The sequence below is a fragment of the Pelophylax lessonae genome (genome assembly GCF_965119305.1).
Source record: "Pelophylax lessonae genome assembly, chromosome: 7".
Classification (NCBI taxonomy): domain Eukaryota; kingdom Metazoa; phylum Chordata; class Amphibia; order Anura; family Ranidae; genus Pelophylax; species Pelophylax lessonae.
Window position 1 is genome coordinate 152,372,156 of NC_138774.1, and position 18,708 is coordinate 152,390,863.

At 43.8% G+C, this 18,708-nt stretch overlaps 1 protein-coding gene across 2 annotated transcripts in view; it reads left to right on the plus strand.

The window, feature by feature from the left end:
* CAPN6 (calpain 6) overlaps window positions 1–18,708 on the plus strand; it is a 96,912-nt gene that overhangs the window by 58,839 nt on the left and 19,365 nt on the right. For both annotated transcript variants that reach the window (XM_082264321.1, XM_082264322.1), the window contains exons 10-11: window positions 956–1,158; window positions 15,068–15,189. In XM_082264321.1, coding sequence (XP_082120447.1) covers window positions 956–1,158; window positions 15,068–15,189 — 325 coding nt within the window. The remainder of the gene's footprint in view (window positions 1–955; window positions 1,159–15,067; window positions 15,190–18,708) is intronic.

Genomic DNA, 18,708 nt, shown 5'->3' on the forward strand with positions numbered 1-18,708 from the left:
GAGGGAACCATGAATGCCAACATGTACTGTGACATACTGAAGCAGGGCATGATCCCCTCCCTTCAGAGACTGAGCCGCAGGGGAATATTCCAACATGATAACGACCCCAAACACACCTTCAAAATGACCACTGCCCTGCTAAAGAAGCTGAGGGTACCAGTCAGAACCAGCAGTACCAGTCAGAACCAGCAGTACCAGCCAGAACCCACAGTACCAGCCAGAACCCACAGTACCAGGAAAACCAGTTGCGAGTAGCAACATCATCAATACCAGCTAACATCACACACCTCACCAAAGAGAAGCAGTTGCAGCCATCACATTAGGGGTGAGTTAATTAAATGTTTGACCAAATATAACAGGCACATTTTTAAGTTGATAATTTTGTACGGCCCCCGAAGGATTTTATAAATACCCAAATGGCCCTTGGCAGAAAAAAGGTTCCCCACCCCTGATGTAGAGCAACAATTCTTTTTTTCAGATCCTCAGAGAGTTCTTTGCCATGAGTTGCCATGTTGAATTTCCAGTGACCAGTATGAGAGAGTGAGAGCGATAACACCAAATTTAACACACCTGCTCCCCATTCACACCTGAGATCTTCTAACAATAAGGAGTCACGACACCGGGGAGGAAAAATGGCTCATTGGACCCAATTTGGACATTTTTACTTACTCACTTTTGTTGCCCGCAGTTTAGACATTAATGGCTGTGTTTTGAGTTTTTTTGAGGGGACGGCAAATTGACACTGTTATACAAGCTGTACACTCACTACTTTACATTGTATCAAAGTGTAATTTCTTCAGAGTTCTCACATGAAAAGATAAATTAAAATATTTACAAAAATGTTAGGGGTGTACTCACGTTTGTGAGATAATGTATAGTATTTATATACATGTAATACTTTACATTACGTAAATCACCTCATTCTGTACTAAGTATTGATGTTTTGCTTTATGAGGTGGAACAGAATCGAGAGTACAGGATCCATAAGATGCAAGGACAGGTGAGGGTTGCATCATCACCCTATATGAACCTAAGATCTGTCTTCTTAAGGAAAATGTTAAAAAAAGGAAGATACATCATTATTCCTACAACTTTTCAACCTGGCATAAGCTGTAACTTCATCCTGAGAATCTTTACAGATGTACCCTCTGATTTCAGGTATGCAGTTGCTATGAAAAGTACTGTTTCTTTGTGTTACCTCTTTTATTATTAAAGCCTAAGTTTAAAAAAAAAAAATATCACATCATGACTTGCGATGAGTCCCTCATGCTGCTTGCTCCTGCTTTTTTTTTTTTTAAACTTCATTCTCCGACGACCCCCCACCCCCCCCCCCCCCCTGCCGTAATCTTCTGGTGCAGTAGGGGTTTATAAAATTGAGGATGCTGTGACAGACAGTAATCAAGAATGCCTATGTCCAACCTTTCTGCCCAGCTTCACCATTCATAGAATCCATACTACAGCTTCTATGAATAAAATGTGATCTATCAATGGATGAGATGGACTTTCAGTCAATTGTCAGTCCTCCATTCAAAAATCACGTTAAAAAGATAAAGCATAACCATCTCCAAGTCAAGCAGTCTAAGCACCCCATATAGTCTAGTACAAGAAATTAAATGGATATTCCTGCAAGCTACTATGTTATAAACATTAAAACTATGCTGCTTGCACTAGTCAGTCCCCTTTTGGTAAGTGTGAGTAAATAATAAAATAATAAATAATATAAGTGCTGTGCAAAAAAAATAATATATTAAATATTGACAAACCAGATAAACATAAATTTAAAGTACAAAATATGAACCTAAATATATCCGTGACAACGTGCATATATAATACAATATGTAATAATTAAACATCAAATTGATAGATGAATATAATATTAAAAAATATATATATGTATATAGAAATCCATGAATATATTGAAAAAACAGTCCCAATCACCAATGCTCAAAAATAAAAAATAAAAATTGACAATCTGTAAACTGTAGTTAATGAGACGGTTTGTCGGATGTGTCACCTTCACTCTTGTGACCCCCTGTTAGGTGGGTTCTCACCTCATGGAGTGTGACCTTGCAATTAAGCTTGGTCAGTACCAGCATGTAAATCCCAGCAGGGAAAGCGTGGATGATTTCCTCCAATGTTCAGGTTCCCAATCTGGGATAATGAGCTCAGCAGCTCTCACATATGGGGAAAAAAGCACAGATCCATAGTGCAACTAACATTTGATAAAAGGGGAAAAAAGCACAGATCCATAGTGCAAATAACATTTGATAAAAGGGGAAAAAAGCACAGATCCATAGTGCAAATAACACTTGATAAAAGCATAAGTTTATTAAAAAAAACACACAGAACACTCACCTGTGCCTGGTGCCAGAGTGCACCAGTCTGTCCAGGCAGGGTATACAGTTTGCGTATACACTAAGGAATGGCTCGATGGGATGCCCACTGCTGCGCTTGTCTATAACAGCGTTACTCTCGCTGTGAGAGGATGTGTTCACTGACATAGACCTGGCCCCTCCCCTACGCGTAACGACACAAGGACTACATGTCTTCCTCTGGGGGATCTCATTATATTATTTAATAGTCTAGTACAAATTTCATGTTTAAGGTTGCCACAGAGTGACAAATTCCCAGCTTCATTTTTTGTTTTAATTTTACTAAAATCATTTTTAATTCTAATTTGTATTTTCTCTGTGTTTGTATTTATGCAGTTGTTGAACTGCACACAGCAGAGGCTTGGCACATGTGTAATTCCTCTGCTTTTCCAGCATAATCTCTCTCTTCCCAGACACTTAGCAGTAAATTGTGTTTTTTTTATATTTATTTAAATATGGTCAGGGCATGGGAGGCATAGCGGTCAAGGAAAAACCTACAGCTTGTCTTTCTACAAGATAGGGGAAAAGCAGGCAGCAGCAAGTGAAGGAGGGGGGGGGGATTCTATATCTGGTGGAAGGGCTGGCCGTAGAAGAAAATTAAATGTAGAATCCTAAGGTCATAAGATGTCCACCCTTTCTCAAATCAAGACTGCCCTAACAATGAAAAAAAAAAAAAAAGAAAGACAGGTGTAAAAGAAGAGGTAGCGTTGCTGCTTGTGGAGGTAGTAGAAGACACGCGTTGCTTTGTGCCCTCTTACTCCTCCACAGCTTTTTCCCATTCTACTTTTCCCTGCCCTCACCTTCCCCTCTGTTTTCCTCCAGTCCCTCCACACCCACCAACAAGACTGCCTGCAACCCACCTTCACTGAAAGCATTTATTTTTTATCTTCTTCAAATCTTCTTTGCACGCTCAAACATATGAGGTGAGGCAGGTGAGGCAGTCTAGAAGCTGACATTCACTGTGATGGGCTGGAGGTTGTGTTTTGTTTGTGGCAGTTTGTAGACAAATCTGTGTGATGAGTTGTTGGGCATAACTGGCACAACAGGCTGGGTAAGCACAGGACCAGCGCCAGCATAAGGCTGCTTAGGCACGGGGGAACTTGAGGGGTCGCAATGGCAACCCCACCCATGCTGCAGGGGGCCCATATGCCCTTCCTGTCACATTAGGTTTTACACTGGGACAGGATTGGTGGCAACATTTACTGGAAATGATCCCTCTATTTCCTCTTGCAGCCCCTGAAAGCTTTCCCTCCTCTCCCTCCCACCGGCATTCAGCGGCGGCATAAGGAAAATACAGAGGACTAGTTCCAGGATATGCTGCCTTGACTGCCTAGTTTCCCTTGACAAAATTCTGAGAGGGGGAGCCAGATGCCTTAGGGGGATGGCCTGGCTGGAGTCCAGGCTGAGGTTGCCTCTCATACATTCACATATTCATTCAAGGGACAGCAAGGATGTGCGGCTGCATGGAGACTTTTCTTTACCCTAACTGCCTAGGGTCCACTTTCTTCTGCTGCCAGTGCCCCCTGTGTGCTCCCCTTGTCCCCCTCTCTCCCAGTGCTGCCAGCATCCCCTCCTCTTTTCCTGAAGCCTGCTGCAGGGAAACATTTCCAGATTAAGTGCGGGGGATTTACTTGCCCCTTCCTTAGTGAATGAACAAACAGTGAGTGATCAGTACCACGTGAAGCACAGTAAAATGTGTATACTATGCTTTGGTTTGTGAATAAACAGGGAGACAGTGCAGAGCTCCTACTGTTCATTCATTTAGTGCAGCTGAGGCTGCAGAGATGAAGATTGTTGACGCAATCTTTATTTCTCAGTTTAAAAAGTGAGACATCATGGGTCTGTTTAGACCCCTGACATTTTACTAAAGGCCCTCAACAGGGCTGCCAAAAACAAAATTGTAAAAAATTATTAGAAATAAAATTGTTAAAAAAAACAAAAGTAAAAAAAATTACTGACACTGTCTACTGCTCTACTGACCCTGTCTTCTGCCCTACTGACACCAACCTCTGTCCTAGTGAGATGTCTTCTGCTTTACTGACACCGTCCACTGCCCTATTGACACAGAGCAGAGAACAAGGGGACAGTCAGAGCAGAGGACATGGTGGGTTGCATTGCGGAGGGGAGGAGGGGAGGGGTGGCAGAAGGATGGTGGGGGCAGCAAAATGCACCTTTGTCTGTGTATACAAAAAACATTTCCCTGACCCTGGGTAAGCATAGGGAACAGCTGCAGAGCTTATGATACAGTTGCAGGAGGTACTAATGTGCTCCTGAAAACCTTTACAAGCAACTTGTCTATCACAAAGGTTTTGATGTGATTACTCAAGAAAACATGCACTGAAACTCCTCCTATACCTACCCTGGCTTGTGCTGACCCACAGTAACATATTACCAGCTCTTCTTTTTTTTATAAGTTTTATTTACATATTTACAATTTTTTAAATACTTGGTATTTTATTTTTTAATTGTTTTTCTTTTTAACACTATCACTGCCTTGGTCATGCAAACACACGCAGGGATGGCAATGCATATTGCCATATTGAATCACCTATGGTAAGAGCTGTTTAAAACAGTCCCCTTTCTCTAGTTCATGTCCTCCTGCTTCCTTTACTCCTCCACCCCTTCTTCTTTCACCTCTTCCTCCTTCGGTTCCTCATCCTATATGATTACAGAATAGGAACTCTGGGAGAATATATGTAGAATATTGCTCTACTAAACCACATATCATGAAGAACTGTTGAAAACAGCCCCCTTCTTCCAATCCTCAACCTCCTCCTCTCTTTTCTCCAAATCCCTGAACTCCTTCACCTCTTCCTCCTCCACCTCCTCATCCTATGTGATTATGACTCAAAAGCAACCCCCTTCCTCCAATCCTCCTCTTCTCTCTACTTCCATTCCCCTTCCTCCTTTACTTCTTCCTCCTCATCCTTTGTGATTATGGCACAATGAGAACTGGGATTATATGTGGCAAACATTACCATACTGAATAACATATGTTAAAAAAAAGCCTCCTTCCTACAGTCCTCCACCTTCTCCCTATACCTACTCCATTTTCTCCTCCACTTAATCTCACAAGACGATGAAGAACATGGCATCAGGAGAACGTAGGCCAAATCAGTGTAACTGAGAATTGGGAGTGAACACACATGTAAACGTAAACCATTGTTTTTATTGTAGAAATTGAATGGTCACAGAAATAAGGCCATTTATAGCAATGGAACATTTCTTCAGGCAGAAAAGGCAAGGTTTATCAGCAAGGCACACTTTCAAATGTAATTTGACATGAGTTTACAAATTACAGAATGCCCAAGCAGCATTTCACTTGAAGGTGGTATAAGATTACTGGATCATCCAGCGATCCCCAAAGTCCTTGTATTTCTCTGGCTTCCAGCAAGCTGGAAGAAGAAACACCCAGCAAGGGGGAAACCTACTCTTTGTAATGTTCTGGTACCTCTGGTACCCTTGTTTCCATATTTCTCCTCTCCAAATTGCGTCCCATCTTGTGTAACAAGGGACGCATATACCTTTAAGACCGGATGACATCATTGCCGAGCGCCGCTATGAGCGGCTATTTCAATCGCCGGTTTGCTCTCACTCATCGCTCGTTCAAACCCACATGTTCATCGCACCTACGTCTGTGAAGTCGGAGCTGCTGACATTTCTCCCTTGCTGAACTGAAGCCGGAAACCTCGCTGGTGATCCGTATCTCGCTACGGGATCACCCCTCTCCAATGGACACTGTTACTCCTAAACCTATCTAAGTGATAAGTACCCCGCAGGGGATTCTTGCTAACCAATCTCCTACTGTCATCTACTGCAATTACCAAGACTATCTGTATCTATCTATTCACTATCATCTGCATAGACTGTTAGCTCTTGGGACTACCTTCAACTATCCTTGCACTAGGTTACTCTAAGTATACTCCATCTGTGTCCTCTTACCATCTGCACTATACTTGACATCAGAACCTGCTTTACCATCACCTGCAACTCTCCTAATACTACTTCTAGTGCTCACCATACAATAGCCTGTCTCTCATCTATATATCCTCGTATATTCTATCCCTCCATTAAACATCTATTAATACATATATAGTATATAACAGGCTGTACACGGTGATGAAGTCCTGAGAGTTGGATATGTTTGTTCAACAGATTCTCTACAAGGCTACTGAGTGTAATAATTCTGCAGCTGTAAATCCATCCACTAACAAAAACGCATGAACGTTACAGATTGAACGAGCCATTAAAAAAAAATATATGGATTCAGCAGAATTATCCACTCATGTACTACAATTAAAACAGCAAGTAGATGCATTGATCCTTGCGCTTACAGAGGTACAAAATGAAAATCAGACCTTGAGACAGCAGGTTGGCCGTCTCACACAGCCTCCTGCTGCTCAGCCCCGTGAGCCTAAGATAAACCCTCCTATAGTGTTTTCTGGTGATCGGAGCAAATTCCGTGAATTTAAAAACGCATGTCGATTGTTTTTTTTGTTAAAACCTCTAACCTACACCACTGACCAAATTAAGGTTTGTACCATCATCTCCTATTTAACGGGTGAACCCCGGGCCTGGGCAGATGCTCTCTTTGAAAAGGATGATCCACTCCTTAATTCTTATCCCTTATTTCTAGCACAACTTGCTAGTTTATATGAAGACCCCAACAAGCAGAGTACCGCTGACATCCAATTACGGGCCTTAAAACAAGGAAGGAGACCTGTTGAAGATTTCGTGGCGAATTTTAAAAGATGGTCCCCTGATTCAGGGTGGAACGACACATCTTTGCGAATGCAGTTTAGACTCGGCCTATCTGAGGCCGTTAAAGACGAGCTCGCCCGAGCGGATTTACCTGGCACTCTAGAGGGACTGATCCAGACCAGTATCAATATTGACAGACGACTACGAGAAAGAAAGGCTGAGAAGATGGGCTCACCATTTTCCAGTCCTTCCTGGATGTTGCCTGCTGACCCTACTCCTATGGAAGTAGGAATGATACGTCCACCTCTGACCCTTTCTGAACGTGCCAGGAGGAAAACCGAACATCTTTGCATGTACTGCGCATCCCCGAATCATTTCTTGTCCGCAGAAAAGAGGGTGAGTGTTCAAAAGTCTTGCTAGGGGGACTCACAACTTCCTTTTCTAATCCTTATCTTTTTGTTCAATTAACATTGCAGTGGGACCAAACTAGGATCACCACCAAGGCTATGATTGACACCGGATCTTGTGGAAACTACATTGACATTTGTTTTGTCTCCCTTAATAAAATACCTATTGTTTCAAAACCCAAACCTGTCTCCGTTAGTTTTATTAACGGTACCCCTTTATCCTCTGGTCCTATCACCAGTCAGACACAGGCACTTCTTGTAACTGCTGACGAGTCTCATGTGGAGACCACCACCTTTGATGTATTAACTTCACCACATTTTCCAATCATTTTGGGACTTCCCTGGTTACACATACATCAACCAATCATCGATTGGAAAACAAGAACGTTAGCCTTCTCTTCTCACTATTGTGAGACGACGTGTAACCTCCCCACACATGATAGGATCCTGTCTGTACTGCCGGATGACATTATTCCTAAGTGTTATCAAGATTTATCGGAGGTTTTCCTTGAGAAAAACGCTCAAATGCTACCTCCCCATAGGGACTATGATTGTTGTATCGATCTGCTCCCTAATAGCAAGTTGCCTTACGGACATGTATATCCTCTCTCACAGGATGAACTCTCTCACCTTAAGGAGTATCTGGATGAGAACTTGGCAAAAGGATTCATCCGACCTTCTACTTCCTCCACTGCTGCTGGGCTCTTCTTCGTCCACAATAAGGACTCTAGCCTTAGGCCTATCATTGATTTCAGACAATTAAATGCCATCACAATAAAGGATCGTTATCCTTTACCTCTTATTCCTGAACTTATCGAACAGGTGCGTGGGGCTTCCTTCTTTTCAAAATTGGACCTAAAAGGGGCATACAATTTAATTCGAATCCGTAAAGGGGATGAATGGAAGACGGCATTCAGAACCAGATACGGACTGTTTGAGTACCTTGTAATGCCATTTGGGCTATGTAATGCTCCCGCAGCCTTCCAACGGTTTATAAATGAGATATTCCGAGACTTGCTTGATGTTTGCGTGGTAGTATATCTGGACGATATACTTATCTATTCTCATTCTTTACCGGAGCACATAAAACATGTGAGACTTGTGTTGTCAAGACTACTTGCACATAACTTATATGTTAAATCAAAGAAATGTTTGTTTCATAAAGAGGAAGTACTATTCCTAGGATATATTATATCTAAAAGTGGAATCAAAATGGACATGAGCAAAATATCCTGCATTCTGGATTGGCCTGTGCCAACCACTCGCAAAGCATTACAAAGGTTCCTAGGATTCTCTAATTACTATAAGAAATTTATTAAAAACTTCTCTGCGATTGTGAAACCTCTCACACAACTTACAAGCACGAAGAAACCATTTAATTGGACAAAAGAAGCAAATGGAGCATTCTCTCTGCTGAAATCAAGCTTTACTACTGCCCCCATACTATGCCATCCAGACCCATCCCTTCAATACATCTTGGAGGTAGATGCGTCTAATATGGCAGTAGGAGCAGTTCTCTCACAACGACCAACCAACACCTCACCTCTTCACCCAGTTGCTTTCTTTTCAAAGTCATTAAGTAGCCCCGAGGTGAACTACCCAGTAGGTGAGAAGGAGTTATTAGCCATAAAACTGGCATTAGAGAATTGGTGACATCTACTTGAGGGCACTCAATTGCCAATTCTGATATATACTGATCACAAAAACCTTCAATACCTTCAGACTAATAGAACTCTTTCCCACCGGCAGGTACGGTGGTCGTTATTCTTTCTGAGATTTAATTTTTTAGTAACTTACACGCCCGCAGACAAAAATAAAAAAGCGGATGCACTCTCACGACTAGCCGAGAAAGATTGCACTGAGGTTCCCTCAGTTCCTATAATACCACTTGAACGTATTATCGGAGTCGTTCGCTCCCTGAAGGAGGAGATTTTGCACAGCATAGGGTTGGATTCACCTCCACCACAACTAACTACTGACGCAGAAGGCTTCCTCTACTACAACGATAAATTATACATACCCCCTACTATGCGAACCAAGATCTTAGAATTGTCACATGATGTACCTATGGCAGGACATATGGGTATGACTAAAACTCTCAATCTACTCACTAGGCAATTTTGGTGGCCAGACATGAAGACAACCGAAAAAAAGTTCGTTTCATCTTGTGATATCTGTGCAAGGTCTAAAATTGACAACACGAAACCATCAGGGTTACTTTGTAGTTTACCGATACCCCAGGTTCCGTGGGAAGTGGTATCCTTAGACTTCATAGTGGAACTACCACCTTCCAAAGGATTCAACACCATCTTGGTGTCAGTGGACCATCTGACCAAGATGGCACATTTCACTCCTATCCGAAAACTACCTTCATCCAAACAAACAGCGGAATTACTTGTGAAACATGTCTTTAAGTTACATGGTATTCCAAAAACACTGCTGTCTGACCGTGGTTCACAATTCATCTCAAAGTTTTGGCTAGCTCTATGTCAGATACTGCGAATAGAGCGTAACCTTACTTCTCCCTACCACCCTCAGACCAACGGACAGACAGAGAGAGTTAACCAGTGCATTGAACAGTACCTGCGTTGCTATACTTCGTATCTACAGGACGATTGGGCAGATCTCCTCCCGCTGGCGGAATTCGCCTATAACAACGCTACTCATAGCACTACTAAGCAAAGTCAGTTTTACCTGAATTATGGGTTTCATCCCACACTCCTTCCTCCACGTATCTTGCCATCAAGTAATCCAGTGGCATCTGATTATCTTGCCCAGATAAAGGATTCTCTGGGATTACTCAACAATACCATATCCCATGCTCACAGCCAACAAAAAAAGTACTACGACCTCCGTAGGAAACCCTCTCCCCAATATGCCATTGGGGATCTTGTTTGGCTTTCTACAAAAAATCTGAGACTAAAAATCCCTAGTAAAAAACTTGGACCTCTATTTCTGGGACCTTTTCCAATAGAGAAGCTTATTGGAAAAGCTGCAGTACAACTCACATTGCCAGTAGACCTCAAGATACATCCTGTCTTCCATGTGTCTCTACTGAAGCCCCATGTTCCTAACCAAGGAATAAGGCCTACTATCTCACCTAAAAAGAGTAAAAAGAACCCCAAGAAGTTCTTTAAGTATATAAACAGTAAGAAAGCGAGGCCAGAACACATTGGCCCCATAAAAGATGATGAAGGAAAAATGGCCACTGAGGACAGAGAAAAGGCGGAAGTGTTAAATAATTTCTTTTCTTCAGTCTTCACAAAGGAATCGGGGGTCTACACGAACCCAGCTTGTAAGGCCGAACTAAATAATACACCTCAGGAAGTGCCGCCATGGCTAACAGAAGATAGACTTAGAGCTAAACTAGAGAAGCTTAACATAAATAAATCCCCGGGACCGGATGGCTTGCACCCGAGGGTTCTTAAAGAGCTCAGCCAGGTGATTGCCAGACCATTATTCTTGATCTTTAAGGATAGTTTACAGACGGGTATGGTGCCAGCTGATTGGAAAAAAGCCAACGTGGTACCAATATTTAAAAAGGGGCCGAGATATATCCCGGGTAACTATAGGCCGATCAGCCTAACATCTGTAGTCTGCAAAATATTGGAGGGGATGTTAAGGGACCACATACAAGACTTTAGTAATGAAAACAGTATTATAAGTATTAATCAGCACGGATTCATGAAAAATCGTTCGTGCCAAACCAATCTATTAACCTTCTATGATGAAGTGAGCTGCCACCTAGATAAAGGTAAGCCTGTGGATGTGGTGTATCTGGACTTTGCAAAGGCCTTCGACACCGTTCCCCACAAACGATTACTGTACAAACTAAGGAAGATAGGTATGGACCATAAGGTGAGTACCTGGATAGAGAACTGGCTCCAGGGGAGAGTACAGAGGGTGGTGATTAATGGGGAGTACTCGGATTGGGCGGGTGTGGAAAGTGGGGTCCCCCAGGGTTCTGTCCTGGGACCAATCCTGTTTAATTTATTCATAAATGATCTAGAGGAGGGGATATCTAGTACAATCTCAGTATTTGCGGATGATACTAAATTAGGCATGCCAATATCTTCTATGCAGGATGTGCAAACCTTGCAAGCGGACCTGAACAAAATAACGGAGTGGGCAACTACATGGCAGATGAGATTTAATGTTGAAAAATGTAAAGTAATGCACTTGGGGGCCAGAAACCAGAAAGCAAGCTACTCGCTAGGGGGGAACCTCTGGGTGAGTCTAGGATGGAAAAGGACTTAGGGGTACTGGTAGACAACAGGCTTGGCAGTGGCATGCAATGCCAGGCCGCAGCAAGCAAAGCCAACAAAATACTGGGATGTATAAAAAAGGGGATTCACTCCAGAAATAAAGAGATTATTCTCCCGCTCTACAAGACTCTGGTCCGGCCACATCTGGAGTATGCTGTCCAGTTCTGGGCACCGGTCCTTAGAAAGGATGTGCTGGAACTGGAGAAAGTCCAGAGAAGGGCAACAAAAATAATTAGGGGGATGGAGGACATCAGCTATGAAGAAAGACTACAAGCCCTGAACTTATTCTCTCTGGAGAAGAGACGATTGAGGGGGGATATGATATCAATGTACAAATACTGTACTGGCGACCCGAGCATAAGGAACAAACTATTCAGAGAAAGGAGATACAATAAGACACGTGGCCACTCACTAAAACTAGAGGAAAGGCGGTTTAACCTTAAAGTGCGTAAGGGGTTCTTCACTGTAAGAGCGGTAAGGATGTGGAATTCTCTTCCACAAGCAGTCGTATCAGCAGGGAGCATTGATAGTTTCAAAAAACTGTTAGATGGACACCTTAAAGACCACAACATACAGGGGTATACAATGTACGGCTAAAAGCAAACACACACACACATCATAGGTTGAACTGGATGGACTGATGTCTTTTTTCAACCTCACTAACTATGTAACTATGTAACTATGTAACCTCCACCTCCTGTACAAGTGGAAGGTGGAGAAGAATTTTAAATAAAAGAAATTTTGGATTCCCGTTTCAATAGAAGAAGACTCCAGTATCTTGTACGATGGAAGAATTATGGGCCCCAAGATGACACCTGGCTGGATACCTCCGATATACATGCCCCTAGACTGATTCGCAATTTCCACTCGAAATATCCGGAAAAACCAGTTCTAGAGGCCTTCCGGAGCCGGCCTTAAGGGGGGGGTACTGTAATGTTCTGGTACCTCTGGTACCCTTGTTTCCATATTACTCCCCTCCAAATTGCGTCCCATCTTGTGTAACAAGGGACGCATATACCTTTAAGACCGGATGACATCATTGCCGAGCGCCGCTATGAGCGGCTATTTCAATCACCGGTTTGCTCTCACTCATCGCTCGTTCAAACCCACATGTTCATCGCACCTACGCCTGTGAAGTCGGAGCTGCTGACATTTCTCCCTTGCTGAACTGAAGCCGGAAACCTCGCTGGTGATCCGTATCTCGCTACGGGATCACCCCTCTCCAATGGACACTGTTACTCCTAAACCTATCTAAGTGATAAGTACCCCGCAGGGGATTCTTGCTAACCAATCTCCTACTGTCATCTACTGCAATTACCAAGACTATCTGTATCTATCTATTCACTATCATCTGCATAGACTGTTAGCTCTTGGGACTACCTTCAACTATCCTTGCACTAGGTTACTCTGTCTAAGTATACTCCATCTGTGTCCTCTTACCATCTGCACTATACTTGACATCAGAACCTATCTGCTTTACCATCACCTGCAACTCTCCTAATACTACTTCTAGTGCTCACCATACAATAGCCTGTCTCTCATCTATATATCCTCGTATATTCTATCCCTCCATTAAACATCTATTAATACATATATAGTATATAACAGGCTGTACACGGTGATGAAGTCCTGAGAGTTGGATATGTTTGTTCAACAGATTCTCTACAAGGCTACTGAGTGTAATAATTCTGCAGCTGTAAATCCATCCACTAACAAAAACGCATGAACGTTACACTCTTTCCCTTCTTGTCATGTACCTCTCCAGCTCCTATCCTCTCTAAAACTAGTGAGGCTCTGGTCCTGACATACCCCCACACAGCAGGCAGACCAAATGGCACAGAATCTTCAATTTAAGGTTCTTTATGTCAAGATGGCTGCTCAAAATTCGACATTTAATAAGAGATTGTATAGTAATCTAACACCTGCCCTTTGCATCTATAGAATATATAATTCTCAGAGACTGCAGCACTCTAATATCCGAATACAGCATGCATAAAAGTATATCCTAAACCTATAGGTAAATAAGAAAATCACAAACTTTACTAAGTAGAAGAATGGGTTGTATAATAAAGGGCCTCTGTGAACAGAGGTGAATCTCTTCCCGGGAAATTAACCAGTAATCTAATCAAAGGTATTGGGAGAAGAGGAACAACTGCAACCAGCATATAACATTAACCATACGTTTATTAGATTAATAGTAGCACAAATAGCATCAAATGTACAAATAGGTACAGTTGCAGGGGCCACTGAGGATGATCAAGATGCAACATTCATCTTGGTGTCAGAGAGCTGGAGACAAGATCTGTGGTGATGAGACCCTCCAACCATTGTCCAACCAGCCTGAAAGGCAGCTTTTCACCAGCAGAAACTTTGGTGTGGCACTGGAACCTATCTACTATCTACCAGGTCTATCTACTCTGTACTTTAGTCCCTCCCAATTAGTTTCTACTCTAACATGCAACTGCACCTCTAAATACCTGAAGTGGCCAGGGGATGCCTAACCTGGCTCTAGCCTATGCTGGTCATCGAACCTCAAGCTAAAACAAGCTATAGAAACCCACATAATAAGGGATAGGCTTAACTAACATTAATGTGCCTAAGCACAGACATGGCAGGATCCACCAAGTAATATTTTATTAAAAACTTCAGAATTAAAATATTTGAATCAACTTTTAAGATTATATTAACATGCCAACGCTTATCTTGAGATTCTAGAGGTTGAGTTTACATCTACTTTAATTAAATTCAAAGGAGTCAGGAAGGTTTTTTTTTTATCTTAATGCATTCTATGCACTAGGATAAAAAGCCTTCTGTATGTGGCAGCCCCCCTAATACTACTTGTGCCCCCTCTGTTTAGCGATGTCCACGAGTCCCTCGGCCGTCCTGGGACTCTCCCTCCTCGTTGGCTGAGATACAGCCGCGGCGCCATTGGCTCCCACGGCTGTCAGTCAAAGTCAGTGAGCCAATCTGAAGAGAGAAAATAGCGGGGCTGAATGGCCGCTCCGTGTCTGAATGTACACACAAAGCTGCAGCTCAGCTCGGGTGTCCCCATAGCAAGCTGCTTGCTGTGGGGGTATTCGATAGGAGGGAGAGTCCAGGAGCAGCAATGAGGGACCAGAGAAGAGGAGGATTCGGGCTGCTCTGTGCAAAACAAACTGCACAGAGGAGGGAAGTATAACATGTTTGTTATTTTTTTTTTTAAAAAACAGACTTCACAATTACTTTAGAATTTTTAACATTTTTATTACACTGAAACAATGACCATGACATTAGACTCAGATTGAGGTGCACCTGTTATCCAGTTGTCTAATGTGCTCTGCAGGGAGCTTCGACTTGATAAACCAAGTGTGACCTGCTGGAACTTGCTATGGGGATACCCAAAAAGAGTCAGTCAGGTGTCAATACGGAGTGTGGAAGGAGTACATCCGCAGGGCGAAAGAGAAGGTAATAGCATGCACATAATCACTGAACTATACACATTAGTCCAAAGAGCAGCTCTAAATCAAGTAAAAACACATTCTCCAGGACCAAATAAGGTACACACTAAGTAAAGGGAGCTTAGCCTGTCAATAAGATGTGCACTAATTTGTTAGTTTTATTTGTAACATTTTTATCAAATATCATTTGTTACACAATTTTCATATTTTTTCCATGCTTACTGTTTGGTATTTTCCTGATCCTCTCACACCCATTTGTAGTTATTATGTAGTGTGCGCCTAACATGGTCCTCTGTTTCTGCTATCAGTTCACAAAAGCATTTTTGAAGAATCAATGATGCAGTATTTGAACTTTGAAATATGCAGTATTGTATGGAGCAGTGCTCACTTGCATATTATTACATCCATCATAAATCACGTTACTTGGCTTTTATTCCTTCATACAAGTCAATAAAACTATTTTCAGTTGGTGTCAATCCGGTGAACTCACCAGAGTAATCAGTCATGGATACTGAGACAGGAGGAGGGGGAAAACCTTCCCTTAATCCACGAATAGTGGTTTTCCTGACAGACTCCATGGCAGCATACGTTCGGGTAGGCTCCGCCTCCTCTCCTACCTCATAGGACCCCACTCCCATAAATCTTTGCTCCCTTTCAGCATCAGTGTTCCTTTTTCGTCCTCCTCATACATATGTCTGATGTTCCTACTATCTGATCCTGTATATCAGTGGCAGACTGAGTTTTGGAGTCTCCGATAAGCCCTGGCTCTTAGCGGGGTATGGAGGGGGCAATGGAAGAGACCCTTAGCTGGAGCTATGTGGTTTGGCGGAGAGAGCCCTGCTGCTGCGGGTGGCCCTTTATTGCCCGAAGGCACAAGCCGGTGTTGCGTCTCCTGGACTCGGTTATGCTATCGGAGGGTGGTAAGCCCTTATATGGGACCATTTCTTTTTCCTCATTGTCTTACTTATCTTTCTTTTATAGTGCTCGTGTCTAGGGTGTTTTTTTATCGGTTATTGCTTAAGTTTTGTCAGTTTTTGCAGCTTAGAACTTACTTGTGTTGCTTCATGGCCGCCGCCACGGTCTTTTGCCGCTACTTCCGGGTTGTCCGGCGCTTCTGGGCATGCGCAGTACGCTCCGAGTATTGGAATTGTCGCGCATGCGCAGTAGCGCGGTCTGTCGTCACGCGCGGTTGCGCAATACGGCACGCCGCGGTCCGGCGGTCTATTTAAACCCAAGATTAGACCGGAGCTGGTGGGAAGGTCGGCATTTCGGTAGCCTCCCCCAGACTCCGGTCCTGTGGTTAAGGTAAGAAGATTCCTTCACCTGGGGGTCTTGTTTTTTGTGGGGTACTGATGGTTATGTCCTCTTCCTATTAGAATACTTATCCCTATCTAGTTCACCATTGAGATTACTCGAGCTATGGACTCATCACCGCCCCCTAGTGGCCAGCCTGCTCTTTCTAGGTATGTGCTGGTTTTGACAGTTTTATGCCCTGTTTCTCTTTCATCTTTCTTATGGCTTGCTGTATATGTCTGTCTCCGCTCTCTTAGGTCTGATCAACAGCCCCGCACACGCAGCGAAGACAGTCATTCAAATACGCAACACCGGCGCTCCTCATCTAAATCTAAGCGCAGCTCCTCCCACGGCAGGGGACGTGAGGGCCAGTCTTCCTCGCACCATGGCAGCTCAGAACGCCCGCAGGGGAAAAAATGCTGGGGTTGCCGTACCCTGATACCAGATGGTTCCTCCTTGTGCAAACCCTGTTATACCCAAGCTACGGGTGAAAGGGAAAAAACGGACCAACATATTGAGGAGGTGGTGCGCAGAGTTTTAAAGGACTCTCTGGCTGAGTTGCATAAGCCAAGCACTTCTGCAGGTCCGTCACGCTCTCCTGACAGAGATTTGTCGGTTCAGGATCCGTTTGAATCTTCCCAACCCAGCCATCCATCTGTTCTCCCGTCAGAGTCCGATTCCGATTCGGATGACTCCGGTACTGGATTTGAGTTTGCCCTAGTGTCTCCGTTAGTTAAAGCAGTGAGAGAGGCCCTTGATTGGGAGGATCCTGCTGTCTCTTCTCCTAAGCAGAAGAAATATTTCAAGCAGTTATGCAAAGAGCGCTTGAATTTCCCATTTCTAGAGGAACTGGGAGATATAATGTCTGAAGAATGGAGCAAAGTGGAAAGGAAAAATTCCATGACCACTAAAGTAGCGAAGCTCTATCCTTTTAAACAGGAAAAGGTGAAGTATTTGGAGTCGTCTCCTAGTGTGGATGCCGCAGTGATGCGTCTGGCGAAACACGTCACTCTCCCAATGGAGGATACAGCATCATTTAGAGATCCTTTGGATCGGAGGATTGACGCTGATCTCAAGCGAGCATACCCATCAGCCGGCATGGCCTGTAAGCCAGCAATGGCTTTGGCTACAATTTCCAAGGCCATGGAAGTTTGGGTTAATGCCCTTGAAGATACTCTGGGAGGAGTTTCGGAGGAAGTGCTCCAAAGTTCTCCTATCCAGGAGCTGAAGATGGTTGCGGGCTTCTTGGGGGAGGCTTCCTTGGACACCATTCGCCTCTTGGCCCGGGTTATGCTGGCCTCCGTTACGGCTAAACGTGCCCTCTGGCTTCGGCCGTGGGTTGCTGATGCTGCCTCTAAACAGGCTTGGTGTAGGATTCCCTTTGAGGGTTCTTCCCTCTTTGGTAATAAACTAGATGCAGCCATAACCCGGGCCACGGGCGGAAAATCTGGGTTCCTTCCCCAGGACAAACGCCCAAGCACTCAGAAGCGCTCTTTCCCAAGGAGGCAAAACGCTAATCGCTCTAGGGAAGCGCGCAGCTACAGACCAGGAAAATCCTATGGGAGAAGCTGGAAGTCAAGACAGACATCCTTTCAGAAAGGCCCCAAGGGCCCTTCGTCCGGTGACCGGGAGGCCACCAAATCCTTTTGAGGTTGGACCCGTCCAGTCTGTTCCGGTAGGGGCCAGGTTGCTCCAATTTCGGGACGTCTGGGCGGCCTCGATCCAGGATCCCTGGGTTCTAAATGTTGTGTCCCAAGGGCACTCTTGGGCGTTAAACAACGTTCCCAAACCCAGGTTCATTGCAACTTCCCTTCCTCCTGCAGCAGAAAAGAAGAAGGTTCTTCTCAGTTATGTGGATACCCTACTGGATCAACGAGCTGTCGTACTAGTTCCCGAAGAGGAAAGGGGTCAAGGAGTATATTCGACTCTCTTCCTTGTCCAGAAAAAGAACGGCACATGGCGCCCGGTAATAGATCTCACTTATCTCAACAGGTCTATCCGTCCAGAGAGGTTCAAGATGGAGTCCCTAATTACAATACAGCATTCGGTTCTCCCAGGAGATTGGTTGGCATCAATAGACCTAAAAGATGCGTACTTCCACGTTCCTGTGGCAAAAGAGTATCATCAGTTCCTCCGATTTGCTGTCAATCATGTCCACATGCAATTTACATGTCTTCCCTTTGGGCTCTCGACTTCATTTCGCACCTTCTCCAAGACGTTATTGGCAATTGTG